The sequence below is a fragment of the Hypanus sabinus genome, chromosome 13 (genome assembly GCF_030144855.1).
Source record: "Hypanus sabinus isolate sHypSab1 chromosome 13, sHypSab1.hap1, whole genome shotgun sequence".
Taxonomy (NCBI): domain Eukaryota; kingdom Metazoa; phylum Chordata; class Chondrichthyes; order Myliobatiformes; family Dasyatidae; genus Hypanus; species Hypanus sabinus.
The window spans coordinates 26524540-26544192 of NC_082718.1; the positions used below are offsets into that span (position 1 = coordinate 26524540).

Below are 19653 nucleotides of genomic sequence, written 5' to 3' on the forward strand. Positions count from 1 at the left end.
GTTGGCATTACCATGGTAAAGAAGGTAAGGCCGTTGGTATTACGATGAGACAAACCAACTGCTGGTGTCACTGGGAGCCATTGCCTGTCAGAGTCACTGTGAGATGGTTCTAAAACTGTTCTCTTCAACAAGGTGGTTTAGGTTCCTCAAAGTTCAAAGTAAATTTTATTATCAGAGTACAAACATACAACCCTGAGGTTCTTTTACTGCAGGCATACTTAACAAATCTATAGAACAGTAACTGTAAACAGGATCTGAAAACTGTACAGGTCAGAAACTATGAACAAACTGTGCAAACGCAGATAATAAATAAATAGCAATAAATAACAAGCATGAAATAACAGGATAAGAGTCCTTAAATGAGTGTAGTTTTCCCCTTTTGTTCAACAGCTTGATGCTTGAGGGGTAGTAACTGTTCTTGATCCTGGTGGTGCGAGTCCTGAGGCACTTGTACCGGATGGCAGCAGTGAGAAGAGAGTATGGCCTGGGTGGTGAGGATCTTTGACAATGGATGCTGCTTTTCTTTGGCAACGTTTCATGCAAATGTGCTCAGTGATTTGAAGGATTTTATCCGTGACGTACTGGGCCGAACCCACAACCTTTTGTAGGACTTTCCTGTACTAGACTGACGGAAGTGATGTCTCTATGAATGTTTGTGTGAACTCATGTCAGTGTTCATTCCTACATTAGGAACTGTTATTTAGTTGCAAGTTAGTTGGTCTGCTGAATTCTTTAAATCAAGTAGGATAACAGTCATTATTGGCATTGGTATTTCGGTATTAATTTATTATTGTCCTCTCACCTCTAGAGATGGAATTGGAATTGGTTTATTATTGTCACATGTACTAAGATACAATGAAAAGCTTGTTCATACAGATCAGATTATTACACAGTGTATTGAACTGGGATAAGCTCAAACAATAGCAATTAAGAATAAACTATAAAAGCTACTGAAAAATTGCAGTGTAGGTAAACGATGCAAGATGATAACAAGGTAGAATTGTCAGGCCAAGAGTTTATCTTGTCAGTGACGTGTCTGATAATCGTGGGATAGAAGCTGTCCTTGAGCTTGGTGCTTTCAGACACTTGTATCTTCTGCCTGATAGTAGTGAGTTCCTGAACAGTTAATTTGCATTGAGTGATATTTAGGAATGATTCGGCAGCTGAGACAGAGCTGTCACAGGGAGGTGCGTTGTGTGATTGGAATTTTTATTTTCCATCCATGAGAAGTAAGCTGACATTCTGAATTCTTTTCCGGAGGAATTTCTGCCCCCACTGGAACCAGCCAGAGACTAAGTCCTACTGGAAAATGCCTGTCCTATTAAAGTACACTTACAGAATGAAACACCATTGCAAATGGAAGCACCTTTTGGGAAGTGAACTTCATTATTCCAGCTCAAGGAATGGAAATAGAATTTCTACAATCAATCTTTACTCACCATCTGATCTGGGAAGAGACAAGAGCTTCCCATGATTAACCAGGGCAGGAACAGGTGTCAACTATTCTACTTTCTACACCCTAACTCCTCAATTTGATCCTCTATCTCAGCATCGTTTCCCTTCTTTATTCCTTTATTCTTTAAACATCAAAAACTTTACTAACCTCCATTTGGAATGTAGTCCATGACCTACCAGAGCAGGGGATTCCAAAGGTTCGCCATCTTCTGGGTAAAGAAGTTTCCTCTTCAGTCATTCTTAGACCTCATTGTGAGAGGGTGCAGTCAACAATCAAAAGGCCAACTGTGGTGTTTATACCTTATTGTCCCAGTGTGGTAGCCCTGTTCAAAAGTGGGAGATGTCCTGGCCAGAAGTAAAGGTAGTCCTTGTTCTGGCTTGTCTGTTATCTCATCAGTAGTGATATTACAGTAGGCTGAAGGAACTTTTTGTTTTAATTTACTTAGAAATACAGCGCGGAACAGGCCCTTCTAGCTGAATGAGCCATGCCACCCAGCAACTTAACTTGGCCTGAACACAGGAAGTTTACAATGGCCACTGAACCTACTAGCTGGTACGTCTTTGGACTGGGGGAGGAAACTAGACACCGGAAGAAACCGACATGGTTCTTGGGGAGAATGCACTAACTCCTTACAGATGGCACCGGAACTGAACTCCAAAGTTCGGAACTCCCCAAGCTATAATGGCGTTGCACTAACCGCTTTTTTTTAACTAAATAAACTTAATCTTAATAAAAAAGGTCATTTACAAGACTAAACTGTTCAATGCTTTTCAAGCAATTCTTTTACATTCACACATGTTAATAACACTGTGGCCAGTCTGGGTGGCATACTAACTACTACGATGATTGAGGAGCTTCGTTCCACCACACAGTTCTCCCTCTCCAGTGGAGAATATTCCTACATCATGATTGTTCCCCACCGTGCCCTTGCAGGGGTTGCACAAAGCTTCAGTGTGTCACTCAGCACGTACTCCTGCAAGCCAGGAATGTGCTAGTCAGCAGCATTCCTTCACGGACATCGCGATGCACTGGTGGACCAAGTTTCGGGCAGGCCAAGTGGCTCCTTTCACCATCACTGCCTGCAGCACTTGACTTTGGTCTCCGTGTGCGTCCCGGGGAAGCAGCCCGTAGTTCAGAGAGTCCTGTCAGCTGCTCAGAAGGAAACACAACATGGGCCCTTTCATCTTTCTCCAGACCCTCTTCACAAACTGGCAGTTCACAAAGACGTGAGCTACTGTCTCTTCCCCGCTACAGTCATCCCCGCGGGCTGCGGGCTGTAGGGGTGATGCAGGAAGGATCTGACCCCGCTGTGTCTATCGAGTCCTTCTCCTGCAATGTCTGCTGGATATTCCATGCTGACCATTGCCCGATGACTTTCCGGTCAAAGGTGTTTGTCCAGAAGAGCGTTTCAGTGAAAGACAGGTAGTGAAGCAACATCCAGTTCACTGGGACATTGCATGGCAAGGGGCCTGACTGATCTTTTGCCACACCAGGGACAGATAGAACCGTGGCACATGGAGATACTTGCCACTTACGTATTCGGGTTTCACGCACAGCCTGATTCAGCAACACACTAAGGTGGCCATCAGGGTGAGGGTGACATTGGGTACGTTTTTGTTCCCATTGTCCAGGGGCTTGTGCATTGTGACCTGTAAGACCCGCTCCATCTTGAATCCCCAGATGAACCTGAAGTCAGGGTGATTCCCAAACTGGAGGAGCGGGGAATTGGCCACACCTGCACCAAGTACAGCAACACTGAGATCACCTTACACCCTGATGGCCCTGCTCTTCCCAGTTATCATTTGGGAGCGCCCTCCCCACAGTCCCAATTTCTGGCTTGCCTTCGCAGTCCGCTCTAGCCAATTCTTTTTGCACACCTTGGCCCCTCCCCAGCACTGTTCCCTCTAAGCTGTGCATGTAGCCTTTGTCGCTATGCAGCTGACAATTTCTTTTATATAACATTAATGTTGAAGTAAGATGGCAGCCAAGACATTTTGCTGTTACAGCTTTAATGAGGAATTACGAGATTTTAATCCAGTGTTGCAAAGAGCACGCTAATGAATGCAACGATCCAATCAGCAACCACTATCTGAAGATTTTACCCAATCCACAATATTGAGTAGCATTAACTGTCCTTAATGATGTTTTGGAAGATGTGGCATCTCTTTTTAAATTCCTTCAGAAAAAGCTGTTTGAAAACAATTGAAGCACTACAGTATGCAAAAGCAAAAATTATTAAGTCACAGTATCTTGGCAATACCGTTTATTGGAGTGACAAATTGAAAGATCTGCTTGCATCTATAAGTTCTGACATCGATACTGCACCTATTATTTGATTCATTCAATGTATGTGTAATCACTCGGATGATAGATTTCCTGACAATGAATTAATAGAATAGCAAGGTTTAGATCTTGTTGCTATTGCAAATGCAACCAATTTTGAATTTGGAGAAGAAGATGTTGTATGACTGACAAAAATTACTTAGCTACGATTTGAAATACGATGAAAACATTGCCAAAAAATTTGAAATCACAATACTGTGATTTCAAATTTGTCACTCCTGAGAAAGTTAAAACTACTTAAGTCATTCACTGATATGCTGAATTGCGTGCTTCAAAAATGAAGAATTTGAAAAAATGTCAATTCTTGTTGACATCGCGGGAACATTTCATGCTTCTAGTACTGACTGCAAACGTGGACTCACTTAGGAATTCAATTAAAAGTAAATCCAAAAACAGACTAAAAGTGGAACATTTGGATGATCTAATGACGATTAAGATGCATCTTTCATCTGGATGTGAAATTAAACCAGAGAGTGTTTGTAGACAATGGATTTGTAATAAAGACAGATGAGGAAAAAGTTTATAAAATATGAAAGATTTTCTTTGTTGTATTTCATTATACCCTTTAATTAATAAATGAAATCAAAAGAAAGTGATGTTTCAATTTTCATTCTAAATATTCATCGTATGCAAAAAAACATACATTTAAAGTGCCGTGCAGTTTTCAGACAGTTTTTAAATTGTTAAACATAATGGTGTTCCTCACAGCTTGAGGCTGTGGAATTTCATCCTGGTAGGTACAGCACGGGTGTTGTCCTGGAATAGACTTGTCCTATTAGCAAAGACCTTGGACAGGATTTTATAGTCTACATTCAAAAGTGAAATAGGCCTCCAATTCTTGATGTTATCTCTTTCCGGCTTCTGCTTGTAGATGAGAATAATGATGCCCTTCCTCATGGAGTCTGAAGTGCTGCCATCTAAAATACATAGCACTGTATACTTCCGGCAGGTCTGCGCTCATCCAGTCCCGCAGAGCGGAGCCCAACTCAGCAGGTGAGCCGTCGCTTTGTGGAGTTTCGTTCAAGTCAAAGGAACAGATGGAGCCGGTCAGCTCCTGCGGGGTCAGTGGCTGGTCCAGGCTCTTCCAGTTGCAGCCATCTAACACCCCCGTGATAGATGACACGAAGTTCTGGGAGGCTGTGGGGTCTGTGGCCTTTCTGTCGTACAGACAGGTTCTTAATATGTACATCTCTGAGGAATTCTCTTCCTTAAGGCCGTGAATCAGAATGCACCCCTGTGAACCTTTGGAAGAAGAGACATGAACATGTCTTATCCTGTTCCACAGTGTGGACCCTGGATCAGAAGCAGCTAACTGCTACACTGCCGTGGCATGCACTACTAGTCAGAAGCGAAGAGAGTCGCTGCTTTAACTTGTCTGTTATCCCGTCGGTAGTAGCATCACAGTTAGCTGAAAGAATTTGAACAGATCAATTCACTTTCAGCTGAACAGCAGCCCTGTGCACTGCTGACTAATAACTTCATAAAATATGTAAGAATTGTAGCAAAGAGGGATATTATTCATTTGTGACAGCTGTGAGTCCTTTTATTCGCTTGCCACCTGTTGTTCCAGAAACAATTAACAGCAATTAGCACTCTGCCCCCACTGCCCTGAGAAAACAAGCCACAGATCCTTCACTCACGTTCAGTGGTGCCAATCCGGTACAAGAGAACTGGCCTCTTTGTGTATTTGGATCCATTGGCATTATCTTAGGAGCTAGAGGTCATAGGTTAAGGGTGAAAGGTGAAATGTTTAAGGGGAACATGAAGGGGAAGTTCTCTCAGAGGGTGGAGAGAGTTTGGAACGAGCTGTCAGCAGAAGTGTGGGATTTGGGTTTGATTTCAACATTTAAGAAAAGTTTGGATAAATAGATAATGGATGGGTATGGTCCATGTGTGGACTGTTGGGACTAGGCAGAATAATAGTTCGGGATGGACTAGATGGATTGAAGGGACTGCTATAGTGCTCCATGACACCATAGAACATTACAGCACAGTACAGGCTATTTGGCCCACAATATTGTACTGATCTTCAATCCTATTCTATCACCAGTCGAATCCTACCCTCCATTTTCTATTATCGTTGTACCTATCTAAGAGTTTATTGAATATTCGGAATGTATCTGTTATTACCGCTACCCCTGGCGGGCTGTTCCACACACTCACTGTGATGCATCACAGAAGTGCACACACTTTCTATCCCATTACCATTTTCACCTCCCGGGCAACTCTCATGCCGGGCTAGATTTTGGGTAAAATAAAAATTGAAAATGCTGAAAATACTCAGCAGGACAGGCAGTGCCTGTGGAGAGCAAAACAATTGATGTTTCACATTCAGGACCTTCATCAAGATTCAATTTTGTTGTTTGTACATTGGATTATACATTGATGTGCATCGTTTGCTGTTGATTACAATTATTGTTACCAGATGTTGATGAAGGGCCTCAGAACTGAAATATTAACTTTATTTCTCTTTCCACAGATACTGACTGACCGTTTGAATGTTTCCATTATTTTTGTATTTTCATTATACTGCACAAACTGACTGCTACATTTTCTGCATTCTAACAACTTCATCACTTGTAACTTGCTTTCGGATGCCATGTGCATGTGACAAATAAAGCTAATCTCAGCTTAATCCTTACACAATATTCAGTATACCTAGCAGATAATGTGTCTTGTTTTATGCAGAGTAAGGCCATTCACCTCATTGATTCCGCTCCAGCAATCTATCATGGCTGACTTATTATCCCTCTCAACCCCATTCTCCTGCCTTCTTCCCATAACCTAAGGCACCCCACTGATTAAGAACCTATCAACCTGCACTTTAAAAATACCAAGTAACTTGACTTCCACAGCTGTCTTAGGCAATGAATTCCACAAATTCACCACCCTCCGGCTGAAGAAATTTCTCTTCACCTCTCTCCTAAGGGGACGTCCTTCTCTTATGAGGCTGTGCTCACTATAGGAAATGTCCTCTCCACATCCACTCAATCTATCCCTTTCAATAGTCAACTGCATGGGTTTCTTCCCGGTGCTCCCGGTTCCTCCCACATTCCAGAGATATACAGGGTGGGATGAGTGAGTTGTGGACTTGTTGTCTTGGTGCCAGAAGTTTGGTGACACATGTGGGCTGACCCCACCTCATCCTCGGACTGTGTTGGTCATTGACGCAAGCCATGCATTTCACTGTATGTTTTGCTGTGCATGTGACAAAGTTATCTAATCTTTACAAGGTATTCAGTAAAATAGGTGGGCACTTGGTAGGTCACTTGCTTTGCTTAATTCTCAAGGCCAATTACTACCCTAGGATGTTTAATACAGTGTGAGGATATGGGTTATGTCTACTGGTTCCCACCCCACTCCCCATTCCTTCTTACACAGGATTTGGAGCATAAATCAGTTATAACTTACTTTAATCCTCTTCCAGGAGAGCAGAGTCATAGGAACAACTCTTGTGTCTGCTATTTCAGTGTAGATACGGTGCAAAGGGACAACAAACTTTATATTAAGTGGAGTCTGATGTCATAGCGGATCAGTCACGCACCGGTCTTCTCAACCATCCACTAGGCCGTGCTCTGTAAAATATTTATTGTAGCAGTTTGTTGAGGAATAAAGCAGCCCTTTCACCTCTGATTCGGTGTAAAGCAAGGGCTCCAGAAGTGTTGACCTGCAAGAAGCTAAGGTAATGGAACGTGTTTACTACATAGGATTCAAGGCAGCATAATCGACAAGGACTGTGCCGAAGTTTGATCACCATCTTAAAGGGAGAGAAACCTCGGAGGGCTCTCCTTAAGGTGTTGAACTCTTTACTTTCGTAGGAAGCTTGGTAGCCGGAGTCAGTGTTAGTCATAAATAAAACACAGATTGAACAAAAAATATACAGGCCTTCCAAACCTCGACTATCACAGCTTCAGGCCACGGGCATCAAAACTTAGTGAAGATAAATTGTCAACTTTATGACCCTGATGGATATCTGCCTTCCTCCTCTGGGGAAATCACTTGCAACTCGAAGCCTTGGTAAATGCAAGCCTTGAAATTAAGGTCACGCATTGAGCTGCAGTTGTAACCCTGAAGTCTTGTTATGTTTCATCGGTGTCTGAAGGTAAGATCCCAGAAGGGACTGGGGTAGCAGTAACAATAAAACACCACTGCTTCTTCTGATTTCGGACATTAATTGAGTGTGATGCTGGTTCAGGCTGTGTTTTGTAGGTCATCACGGATGAATACAGAATATTGAGTATAAATATTTACTGCAGCCTTCGCTTTAGAAGGAAACCACAAGGAGATAAAATCCTCTCTCACCGCTTGCGGCTCTGGGCTGTCCTCCACGGAAAATAAGTCCCTCTCTCTTACAAGGTGGATTGATTTATTTTATCGAAATGGGGAGGAAGGGATCCCAGTTCAGAACTACAGCAACGGAACCCTAATGACTGTAGGTGCCTACAGAAAACTGTCCACAGGGCAAATAGTCCACTTGCCCCAAATGACTGTAGAAGGGGAATGGAGTTCCGCTTGTGATTCAGAGTCAGGATTAGTGAATAGGTTAGGACTTTATTCCCTGGAGCATAGAAGAATGAGGGGAGATTTGATAGAGGTGTATAAAATTATGATGGGTATAGATAGAGTGAATGCAAGCAGGCTTTTTCCACTGAGGCTAGGGGAGAGAAAAAAACTAGAGGACATGGGTTAAGGGTGAAGGGGGAAAAGTTTAAAGGGGATATTGGGGGGGGGCTTCTTCACACAGAGAGTGGTGGGAGTGTGGAAAGAGCTGCCAGATGAAGTGGTGAATGCGGGCTCACTTTTAACATTTAAGAAAAACTTGGACAGGTACATGGATGAGAGGTGTATGGAGGGATATGATCCAGGTGCAGGCCAGTGGGACTAGGCAGAAAAATAGTTCGGCACAGCCTAGAAGGGCCAAAAGGCCTGTTTCTGAACTGTAATGTTCTATGGTTCTATTATTAGCATTTGCATAAGTAGGCGTATGCATGGGAGGATTGAAATACTCATTTGCAGCAGCATCACAGGCACATAGCAAAAATTACAAAAAAGACATAAATGTAAGTTATACACAATGGTTAAAAGAAAGAAAGCAATTAGAACAAAAGTAACAAAGCAAATTTTAGTGCAGAGTGATTAAATTGATCATAGTGTTGCCAGTTGGCTGGAAAACCAAATGGTGGAAGGGAAGTAACTGTTCTTGAACTTGATGACGTGCAACCTCGACCCCCCGCCCAGGGAAATTATCAAACTGTCCTTGAATATATTCAGTGGTTTGGCTTCAACTGCTTTTGTGGTAGAGAATTCCATTGGTTGACCAATCTCTGAGAGAAAATAAAGTTCTCCATGGCTCAGTCTTATTCTGAGACTGTTGACTTTGTGCACCTGGACTCCTCTACCATCCTGAAGAAGCATCCTGTACTTAACCTGCCCAGTACTGTTAGTATTCTGTGGATAACTCAAACAACTACTGGGCGGAGATCTTTAACCTCTGCTCTTCGGCGTGGCTGCATTGAAGGGATGGTTAAACTCATTTGGTTCATCGGGTCCTATTAGAAAGTATATCAGCTACACTTCTATGCCTGGACTATGTGTGGATCCAGACCTACAACAAGCTGGTTGGGTCGTAACTACTCTCTCTAAAACCCTCTCAGGTCTTGCAGTTCAGTGAGAGAAAGTTGTAAAAAACCTCATTATGAAGTATTTGATGGTGTGGTGTTTGCTGAGTTTGGCTTGCAGATGTTTCATCACCAGTTGAGGCGACATCCTCAGTGCACAGTTGCTAGTGATTCTCTCTGGAAGTGCTCACATTTATATAGGCTACCATTCGCTTGCCTCAGTCCTGATTGGCTACCGCTTCAGTTGATCTTTGAATTCTATTGGCTTGCATTTCTTTGGTTTTTAGGGGTTCATAGATGGTGTCCATCTCGATATGTTTGTTTACAGAGTTATCAGAAGAGGGCCATGCTTCTAAAAGTTCCCTTGCTACCTTTGTGTTTGCTTGCCCCAGAAACTGTGCAGTGTCTTTCTTGGCCTTCATGTGTTGAGATCAGCAACAGTGGATCATGTCTTTGTATCGCCAGTTTGTGTTCCCGTACACAAGTTGAGAGTTTACGTCCTGTTTGGCCTATGCAGTTCTTGTTGCAGTCTCCACAGGTGATCCTGTATGCAACGTTGCTTTTATAGGTTGTCTTTACTCGCACCTTGGTTCCTGAAACAAGCTTCCTTAAAGTCACCATTGGTTTGTGAGCAACTGTGATGCTGTGAGGTTCGAGCAGTCAAGCTGTCATTTCTGAGGTATTCTTGATGTTGGACATGGTCACCTGTTTCAATGCGTGCTGAGTAAAGTCTGCGTGACTTTCTCTCATAAGTAAATTGTTCTGAAGCATTTTGAACACGCATTTGTCTTCTCTGGCCAGAAGTTCAGTGGTGCTGCAGTGTGTTTGTGCTGTCTTATATAAGGTGCTAATGCAGCTTTTCTTGTAACTGGCCGATCTCAGTCCATGAAGACTGAGAAATGCACCACTTCCACTGGGACTCCGCAGAGGTCCTGGCACAGACAAACATGAAGCATGCACAAGAATTTTTAGAAGCGTGGTTCTCTTCTGATAATTCCATAAGCAGACATATCGAAATACACGCCATCTATGAGCCCCCAGGAGCCAAAGAAATGAGAACACTGAGAATTCAAAGGTCATCTGAAGGGGTAGCCAGTCAGGACTGAGGTAAGTGAATGTGGCATGTATAAATGCGAACACTTCCAGAGAGAAACACCAACAACTACGCATCATTGAGGATGTCGCCTCAACTGGTATTGAAACGTCTGCAAGCTCAGCTGACACCGCAACATCAAGCACCTCAGCATGAGCCACCATTATGAAGTATGTTGTAAAGAGCTGAACTTATAATACAGCAACACACACAGACATATATACACACAGAAACACCAATGGATGTATACACACAGACTTATACACACACAGAAACACACACACACCATACACACACCACACACACACGCGTGCGCGCAAACATACACAGATACAAGGGCACCATTTTGCTCACGTGGTCTTCCTGCATCTCCCTCTCCCACACCCACATCCTGATCCCCTTCCCTCCTCCATCAGTCCCCCCTCTGGCACACTCAGATAATGTAGAGTAGAGGGGCAGATGTGGAGCATCTTTTCCAGATCAGCCTGCTCCTGGACTGTGCCTCTATACTGTCCTGTGGTGCTGTGCCATGTACGAGTTGCCTCAGTTCTCCTATTGCTTGGCTCCCCCTTTTTCTCCACGTCACAACATACCTCAACTCGTCATCCATCAGCTTAACGATGATGACTTGTTATTCTCTCGGGGAAGTGAGCATCACTGGCAAAGCCACTAATTAAAGCCCCATACCTCCCATCCTTGATTTTGCTGACTTGACGACCCATTTCTGTGCATTTTTATCTCACGCTCAGTTAGTTTATCTGCATTACCATCTCTCAGCTGTGAACAGTGGAATAAACTACTGGCTTCATTATATTATTTTTCCTATAGAAACATGCAGTGCCAGCTTCATTTATTTGAGTTTTTTTAGAGTTGCCAGAACAGGTCCTTCTGGCGCAACGAGCCACACTGCCTAGCAAGCCACCTATTTAACCCTAGCCGAAGCACAGGAACGATTTACAATGACTAATTAACATGTTCACCACTGCGTCTTTGGACTGTGGGAGGTTGCCGGACCACCCAGAGGAAACCTGCATGCTCATGGGGAGAGAGCGCCAGAATTGAACTGCGAAGTTTGGATGGCCTGAGGCATAATCATGTTATGCTGTGCTACCGTGGCGCCTAATAGAATGTGTGTGTGTCAGTGATACTGTCTGGAGTTTAGCCACTTGGCGTTTAGCTCCTGGTGATAAGGCCAAGGGGGAGGTTCCAGACAAAGCGCGATATAACCAAGACCTCAACCGTGGAGCTGGCAGAATATGATGACACATCATCATGGCAGTGAAGGCGGAGGAAGGCTGCAGCAGTGAAGGGTCTCGAGTCGTCTTGCATTCAATGCCACTGGCCCCTGGCCCCTATCTGTCAAGGACTGTGTGGTGGCTGCCTGTGCATCAGACCCCCTCCCCTCCCCACATTAAACAAAATCACCACAGGCATTCTCCATTAAGGGAATCCACCCTAACATCTGGATTCATCAATAGGCAATCCCTTAGGAGAACATCGTACTGAACTTGAGTGATCGCATTACTGTATGTATGTGGAGGGAGCTATCACTTACTACCCCTTACTCCGCTTGTGTTTAGGCGATCTGTGAAGGTTCTCCATCTCTGGTGGCGTTCCTCATGTTAGTAGCCTCCTCTCAGTTTTCACTACTGTCAGCCTGTGTCCCTGGTGGAGTCTCAGGAATACCAGTGTACTCAGATGTGGAAGGGTTCTTCATTGCTCCTTCCTTAACAATTTTGTTTTACCAGTCGAGGTTGTTAGCCCGGTCCTCCAAACCTGGAGGACAGATGGACCACTTTTAGTCTGGCCTCTACCATTTGACCTGTTCTGCATGGGTGACCCTACCAAGAGCCAAAGCATAAAGCCCCGACTCCAGCCAACACAGCTTTCCAGGTCATTGAGGCGCAGAAACCTCCAAAGGACGACAAGGTTGTGGTCCCCTGGGAGGACGGAGTGAGCTCCCAGAGAGATTATTCAGTGGAGAGATTGGAACAAGACCCAAGTCTGTCAAACCTGTGAGGTTGTTGCTGTGGCAATGGCTGTTCCCAATCAAAGTGTTCACACGCGGCCATTTTCCATTCCTCCAAACTGTAGAGGAAGCAAGTACATTAGAAGGAAACTTCCAGTCCCAGAAGGCCAATTTGTGGTGGAGATTGAAGCTTTAATCTGTTCAGAAATATGCTGACACTGGTAATATAAAGGAATAGATAGAAACACATGAACATATGGATCCGCAGCTTCTGCTTAGGCAGTCCCCGTGGGGCTGAGGATCGCTTGCTTCCTTCTCAGCTCTGAGATGTGGAAGGAGCCTGTGTGTGCATTCTGTGTATTCATTAACGTGGAACAGCTACCTGACAGCTACACGCTGCTGCTTGGTCTGTGTCATCTTATTGTGCCTGCACACACTACACACCACACACACAAAAGTTACCAATTGTGGTGTGTGTTGCCATTTGCCAAAATAGGTAGGATTTCCTGGTGGTCACCCTTTTTTTTTAATTTCCACTTCCCATTCTCATTCTAACATGTCCGTCTCTATGGTTATGATGAGGCCCCACTCAGGTAAGAGGAGCAACAGCTCATGTTCAGTGTGGGTAGCTTCTAAAATGACAGCTTGAACATCAATTTGTCTGACTTTGGTAATTTCACCTCACTTCCTCTTCTCTCTATTCCAATTCCCCATCCTGGTTACCCTCCTGCCCACCTTCTCTGTCTGGTGTCCCTCATTCCTTCCTTTCTCCCATGATCCAATGTCCTCTCCCATCAAATTCCTTCTTCTTCAACCCCTTACCTCTTCCACCTATCCCCTGCCAAGGTTCCTCATCCATCTAGTTTTCCCTCACCCTTCAACTGCCTGATTGTGCTCCTCTGTCTTCCCCACCTTCTTCTTCCCCCTTCCTTTACAGTCCTGATGAAGGGTCTCAGCCTGAAACGTCAACTGATTATTCCCCTCCATAGATGCTGCCTGACCTGCTGAGTCTCTCCAGAATTTTGTATGTGCTTCTCTGGATTTACAGCATCTGCAGAGTCTTTTGTGTTGACCATGTGTCTATGAGTGAGTGTGTGTGTGTGTGTGTGTGTGTGTGTGTGTGTGTGTGTGTGTGTGTGTGTGTGTGTGTGTGTGTGTGTGTGTGTGTGTGTGTGTGTGTGTGTGTGTGTGTGTGTGTGTGTCTGTGTACCAGTTAGGTCCCAATCAGATGATTGACCAAGAAGTAACAAACAGTGGACCTTTAAATTTCAATTTTCTGGTGCTGACTTATTTCTATTCTTCTCCCTGGTAATTTCAGATTGTATTTGTTTCCTGCTGTTTGTTGGGCAGGACTGTAGTGCAGCGGTTAGCATAATGCTTTCCAGCGCCAGCAATCAGTAATCAGGCTTGAATTGCTGCCACCATCTGTAAGGAGTTTGTACATCCTACCTGCGATTGTGGGGGTTTACTCTTCGTGATTCCCACATTCCAAAGATGTACAGGTCAGGTTTAGTCATTTGTCGGTACATCTCAGACTGTGTTGGTCGTTGACGCAAACAATACATTTCACTGTAAGTTTCGATGTACGTGTACAAGCTAATCTTTTAAAAATAATTTTTTTCACCTCTTCCCAGCACACCTTTTGGTCTTCACTGGTCTTGACCAGGCTCTCTCGGGTAGTAAAACACTATCACTGACCTTCTCTCCAGCTCTCCTCTGCACTTTCACAACTTTCGTTCCCAAATGCTGTTAACTGTTGTTCTCTCCTCCCATGCTGCCTGATCAACTGAGCATTTCTAGCAATTTTTGTTTTTCCATAAACTCCCTCTAATCTCCTACCAAAGCCCAGTCTTGTCACACAGTGTTCAGAATGTAGAATCAAACGATTTTCTTCATGAGCAAACCTCCTGACTTTCATTTAATGAATATCTTGATGCATTACAAAGGAACATGAGACATTCTGACCCATCCCAGACTGTCAGTGTGTTGACTGACAGACATGTATATTTCACGTCTATCCTTATCCAATCGTGTTTCAACATAAATAATCATTGTATTCTCTATACACCTGAACCCAGACTGAGGTCAACTTCTTCAAGGCAGATTTAAAATAAAAGAAAGGTTATTTAAAATGTGTTCATTGTAGGCAGCCAAAGAAAGATGATTGGATTCTGTAGCTAGTCTAATAATATTTTATTGAGCTAATCGTAAATGAGATTGGAGAATGGGTTCGTAACAGATGGCTCAATAGACTGACCCAAGTCAAAAGACGACAGGAGGAACAAGTGTTAATCACAGCACGTCAGGTTGGGAACAGGAACTGGATTTAGACCATTAGACATAGGAGCACATATAGGCAATTCAGCCCATTGGGTCTGTTCCTCCATTTTATCATGTGATATATTTTCCTTCTGAACCCTACCCACCTTCTTTCAATATTCATTAACACCCTGACCTATCAAGAACCTCACAACATTCACTTTAAATATACCCAATGACGTGGCCTCTACTGCAATGAATTCCACAGATTCGCCACCCTCTGACAAAATAAATTCCTCCTCATCTCTGTTCTAAAGGAATGAGCTTCTGTTCTGAGGCAGATGAAGTTCAATCCAGAAAAGTGTGAAGCGATTCATTTTCAAAGGCCAAATTTAAAGGCAGCTTACAGAATTAATAGTAGGATTCTTAGCCATGTGAGAGTACAGAGGGATATTGGGTTCTATGACCATATGCCCATATCCTCATTGACCCCGCACAAGTTGATAGAGTCACGAGTTAATGTTGCAGCTCTACAAAACCCTGGTGAGTCCACACTTGGGAGAATTATGTTCAGCTCTAGTCAGCTCAGTACAGGAAGGATGTGGAAGCTTTTAGGGAGAATTTACCAGAATGCTGTCTGGATTGTTGGCGCGTGGCCAAGAGGTTAAGGCATTGGTCTAGTGATCTGAAGGTTGCTAGTTTAAGCCTCAGTTAAGGCAGTGTGTTGTGTCCTTGAGCAAGGCATTTAATCACACATTGCTCTGTGACAACACCGGTGCCAAGCTGTATTGGCCCTTGCCCTTCCCTTGGACAATATCGGTGGCATGGAGAGGGGAGACTTGCAGAATAGGCAACTGCTGGTCTCCCATACAGGCCTGCGCCCTGGAAACTTTCCAAGGCACAAATCCATGGTTGCTCGAGACCAATGGATGCCTATTGTCTGGATTAGAGACTATGTCTTATGAGGATAACTTGTGTAAAGCGGAGCTTTTCACTTGGAGCGAAGGAGAATCTGATGTGACTTAATAGGGGTGCATACAATGATAGGACGCAAAGATAGAGTGGACAGCCAATGACATTTAAGAGACTCTTAGATAGGCACATGATAGAAAAATCATGTGATTTTTCTATGATGATAGAAAAATGGAGTGTTATGTGGTAGAGTTATGTTGATTTCTAGAGTAAATTAAAAGGTCAGCACAAAGTCATGGGCCGAAGGGCCTGTACTGTATTGTAATGTTCTATATTCTACCGGAAACATCCTCTCCACGTCCACTCTGTCTCGGCCTAATATTGATAGATTTGATGCCATATTGTAGATTACTCTTGTCTACTGTCTATTCTTGTTTATTGTGCATAGGCTTCCGGCATTCCATTGCACTGAAGAGGCCGCTCAAAGTGGGAGCAATGACCATGCCTTTCCCTGCAGCAGACTACCTAGAGTGTTGAAACTTCAATGTCCATTGAAGTCTTTGCTCAAAACAGTTGGCAGCAGTGAGGAAGGGGAAATGTTAGAGGGGAATTCCAATTTGTAATCAGTGTGTCTTTAACTAAGAGTAGTAACAAATTCACTAATTGGTAATTATACTGTCCATCAGTGCTCATTATATCTAAAGGACAAGCTAGCATTTAATTGCAACAAACAGTCAACTGGAAGACCTCAGGCTGCCAAGCAGCATCTGTGGGAAATTGAAGGAATTGTCAACGTTTCAGGTCACAGCCACCATGCATTATGTTTTCGACCTGACGCATCAACAGTTCCCTTCCTCCCATAGATGCTGCTCGATCCAGTGAGTTTCCCCGGCAGATTGTTTGTTGCTCCAGATTTTTGCAGTCTCTTGTGCCTCCAGTTAGGTGCCCATCTCTGGCTGTTCTTGAGAAGGTGGTGGTGAGCTGTCTTCTTAAACTGCTTGATGTGTGTGAGAGTGTTCCAGGATTTTAATGTAGTGGCAGTGAAAGAATGAAAGTTCCAAGTTTAAAGTGAATTTAGTATCAAAGGACATATGTCATTTGACACTTTATTAAATACACCTGTACCTCTGCTCGTTACAGCAAATATCTAATTAGCCAAACAAGTCAATGCATAAAGCATGAAGACATGGTCAAGAGGTTCGGTTATTGTTCAGACCGAACATCAGAATTGGGGACAAATGTGATCTAAGTGACTTTGACAGTGGAATGATTGTTGCTGCCAGATGTAATGATTTGAGTATCTCAGAAACTGTGAATCTCCTGGGATTTTCACGCATATCGGCTTCCGGAGTTTACAGAGCATGGTGCGGAAAACATATAAAAACATCCAGTGAATGGCAGTGCTGTGGCGAAAACACCTTCTTAATGAGAGAGGCCAGAGAAGCATTGGCCAGACTGGTTTGAACCTTGAAGTGGATGGACTACAGCAGCAGGAAGACCAGGAACATATACACAGCAGCCACTTTATTAGGTGCAAAGGTACCTAATAAAGTGGCCATTGAGTGGATAGGTCACCATATATTATCTTAAGAATCATTTTCTTGCAAGCATTTACAGGAAAAATAAGTAAGTACAACAGAATCTGAAAAACCATACATAAACAAAGAGTGACAAATAAGCTATGTGCAAAAAGGAGACAAACTGTGCAAATAAACATTAAAATAATCATGAGAACATGAGTTGTATAAAAATTCCTTGAATATATTCCATGTCAGGATGATTTGTGACTTGGAGGGCAACTTCCAGGTGATGGTGATGTTCCTAGGCTTATTGCTAACTATCATCTATCTATAATTACAGTGATACTTAGGATGGAAAACTGAAATATATCCATAAAGACTTATTTTTAAGTTAATGCTTTGTTTCTGTTTTACAGACAGAACAGCACAGAGATAACTGGATCATTACAAAGGTAGGCACCTGGCATTCTCTACAGCAAAATATGTTTGTTGTATGGTTTTGTATTTCTCCTTAGTTTGAACCTGGATCGTGAAACAGTGCTTGTTACAGTGTGGAACATTTTCATGAGCCTGGATTACATCACACGGATGGAATTTGAGTGGATGTTTAAGATGGTGGGAGTGTGTCCATGAATACCAGCATGGTTTTTCCAGCTTTGAAGCCTTGTACCTCCTTATTACTTCCTCTGTAATTCCACTGAACATTACAAGAGAATTACAGATGGGGAAAACTGTTTGTCACATATCGCTCATCAATGCAAAGAAATATGGTTAGAATCATCTCCATCTGATCATCTTTCCAATTACCTCTAATGTTTTCACTTCTACCAAGTTGACAAGCTGGATTAATTAATTCATTTTATGCAATTTTTACCCCTAAGGTTAAGCATGCACATGTTGCCCTTCTTTCTTGGTTTATTCTGAAGTAAGCATGTTGTGGAGAAAGCAATGGGCATTGATCTGGTGTCTTCAAATGAGCAGATACCCCAAAATGTCTGATGGAGAACATGAAGCAAACAAAATGTTTACTGGAAGGGTTGACTGCAGTCTTGGTCTAGCAGATGGGTTTTCAAGAGGGTCTCTGACAGCAGAGAGACTTTTGTTGCCTCCAAGCTGAACCACTACAATACAGTTCTATTTGGTCTTCCTCACTTTACTCCCTATGCTATACAGAACTGTAAAACAAGAGAAAATCTGCAGATGCTGGAAATCTGAGCAACACACACAAAATGTGGGAGGAGCTCATCAGGCCAGGTGGAATCCATGGAAAAAAGTACAGTCGACATTTTGGGCCGAGACCTGCCGAAGGGTTTTGGCCCAAATGTCGACTGTACTTTTTGCCATAGATGCTGCCTGGCCTGATGAGTTCCTCCAGCATTTTGTGTGTGTTGCTATACAAAACTCCACTGATTTCTACTTAAATGAGTAAATTTTACTGATTTTACCTCATGCCACGACTTAGCTTGCTTGCTCACAAGTACCAGCTGCTGGTTGTGCAATAACATAGCTTTAAATCCACGTCTTCACTTTAAAATCTCTTCATGGTCTCGCCAATGTTTGTCTATTACTACCTCTGTGTCAGAACCCTCCAAGAAATCTACACTTGTCCAAAGTCATACTCTTCCTTTCCCAAATTTAATTGCCTCACCATTGTCCTCCAACAATCAAATTCCCAAGCTCTGGAATTCATTCCTAAACCCTCAGTACTTCCTGTGAGACAGTTCTTAAAGACCAACTCTTTGACCAAGCAATTTGTCAACAGACAATAACGTCTCCTAATTTGGCTTGGTGTCATGTTTTACCTGGTTGACAATACAAAACAACTGGGACATCGGCAACGTTGAACCTGTAGACTGGAAATAGATCAGTGCTGCTGCTGTTCTTGAGAAAGGCAGAGAGCAGAGATGATCAGGGAGAGATGCTAATGCTAATAATGGTGGAGGTGCACAGGAGTCCTAAGTGAAGCGATGTGAGGATTGTAGGGCTGGGTTCAGGCGGAACAAGACCAGCAGAGAACTTGAACTCAAGCATGAGAAATTTAAACTTGAAGTGTTATGATGAGTCGTCAATATAGGTAAGCATTTTGAGCCAACAGGAGTTGGCATTGTGTACAATGTATGTGGAAACTGCATTTGGTATTGCCAACACTTTAATGAACAGTATTTTTCCTGAACTCACTAAATACAGGGCTTTCAATTATAAATTATGGCATTATTACATTTTATTAAACAAATGGGCACCCAATCTACGTTCTGCTGTCAGTAAATTGTGTTATTGGCCTATGAAGCATTGAAAAATTGACAGAGACATTCTCAGCTATCACCCCCACCAAAGGGTCTCATTGTTGAAATCTATACACTTGGAACATAACTCCCAGTCCTGGCATGTAACAGTTCTTTTTATATAGCTGTGCTTGCAATAGTGAGAAGGCTCGACAAAAAGGAATTATTCATGTGCAAAATGTTTTATTTCCTCACATGAAC

General features: G+C 43.1%; 1 protein-coding gene across 9 annotated transcripts in view; it reads left to right on the plus strand.

Annotated features, from left to right (window-relative positions):
- Positions 1-19653, plus strand: part of celf2 (cugbp, Elav-like family member 2) — a 1092382-nt gene that overhangs the window by 508590 nt on the left and 564139 nt on the right. For all 9 annotated transcript variants that reach the window (XM_059987350.1, XM_059987354.1, XM_059987344.1 and 6 more), the window contains one exon: positions 17587-17622. Coding sequence is in view for 8 of the 9 variants with exons in the window: in XM_059987354.1 (XP_059843337.1) it covers positions 17587-17622 (36 nt within the window). In the remaining variant the exon portion in view is untranslated. The remainder of the gene's footprint in view (positions 1-17586; positions 17623-19653) is intronic.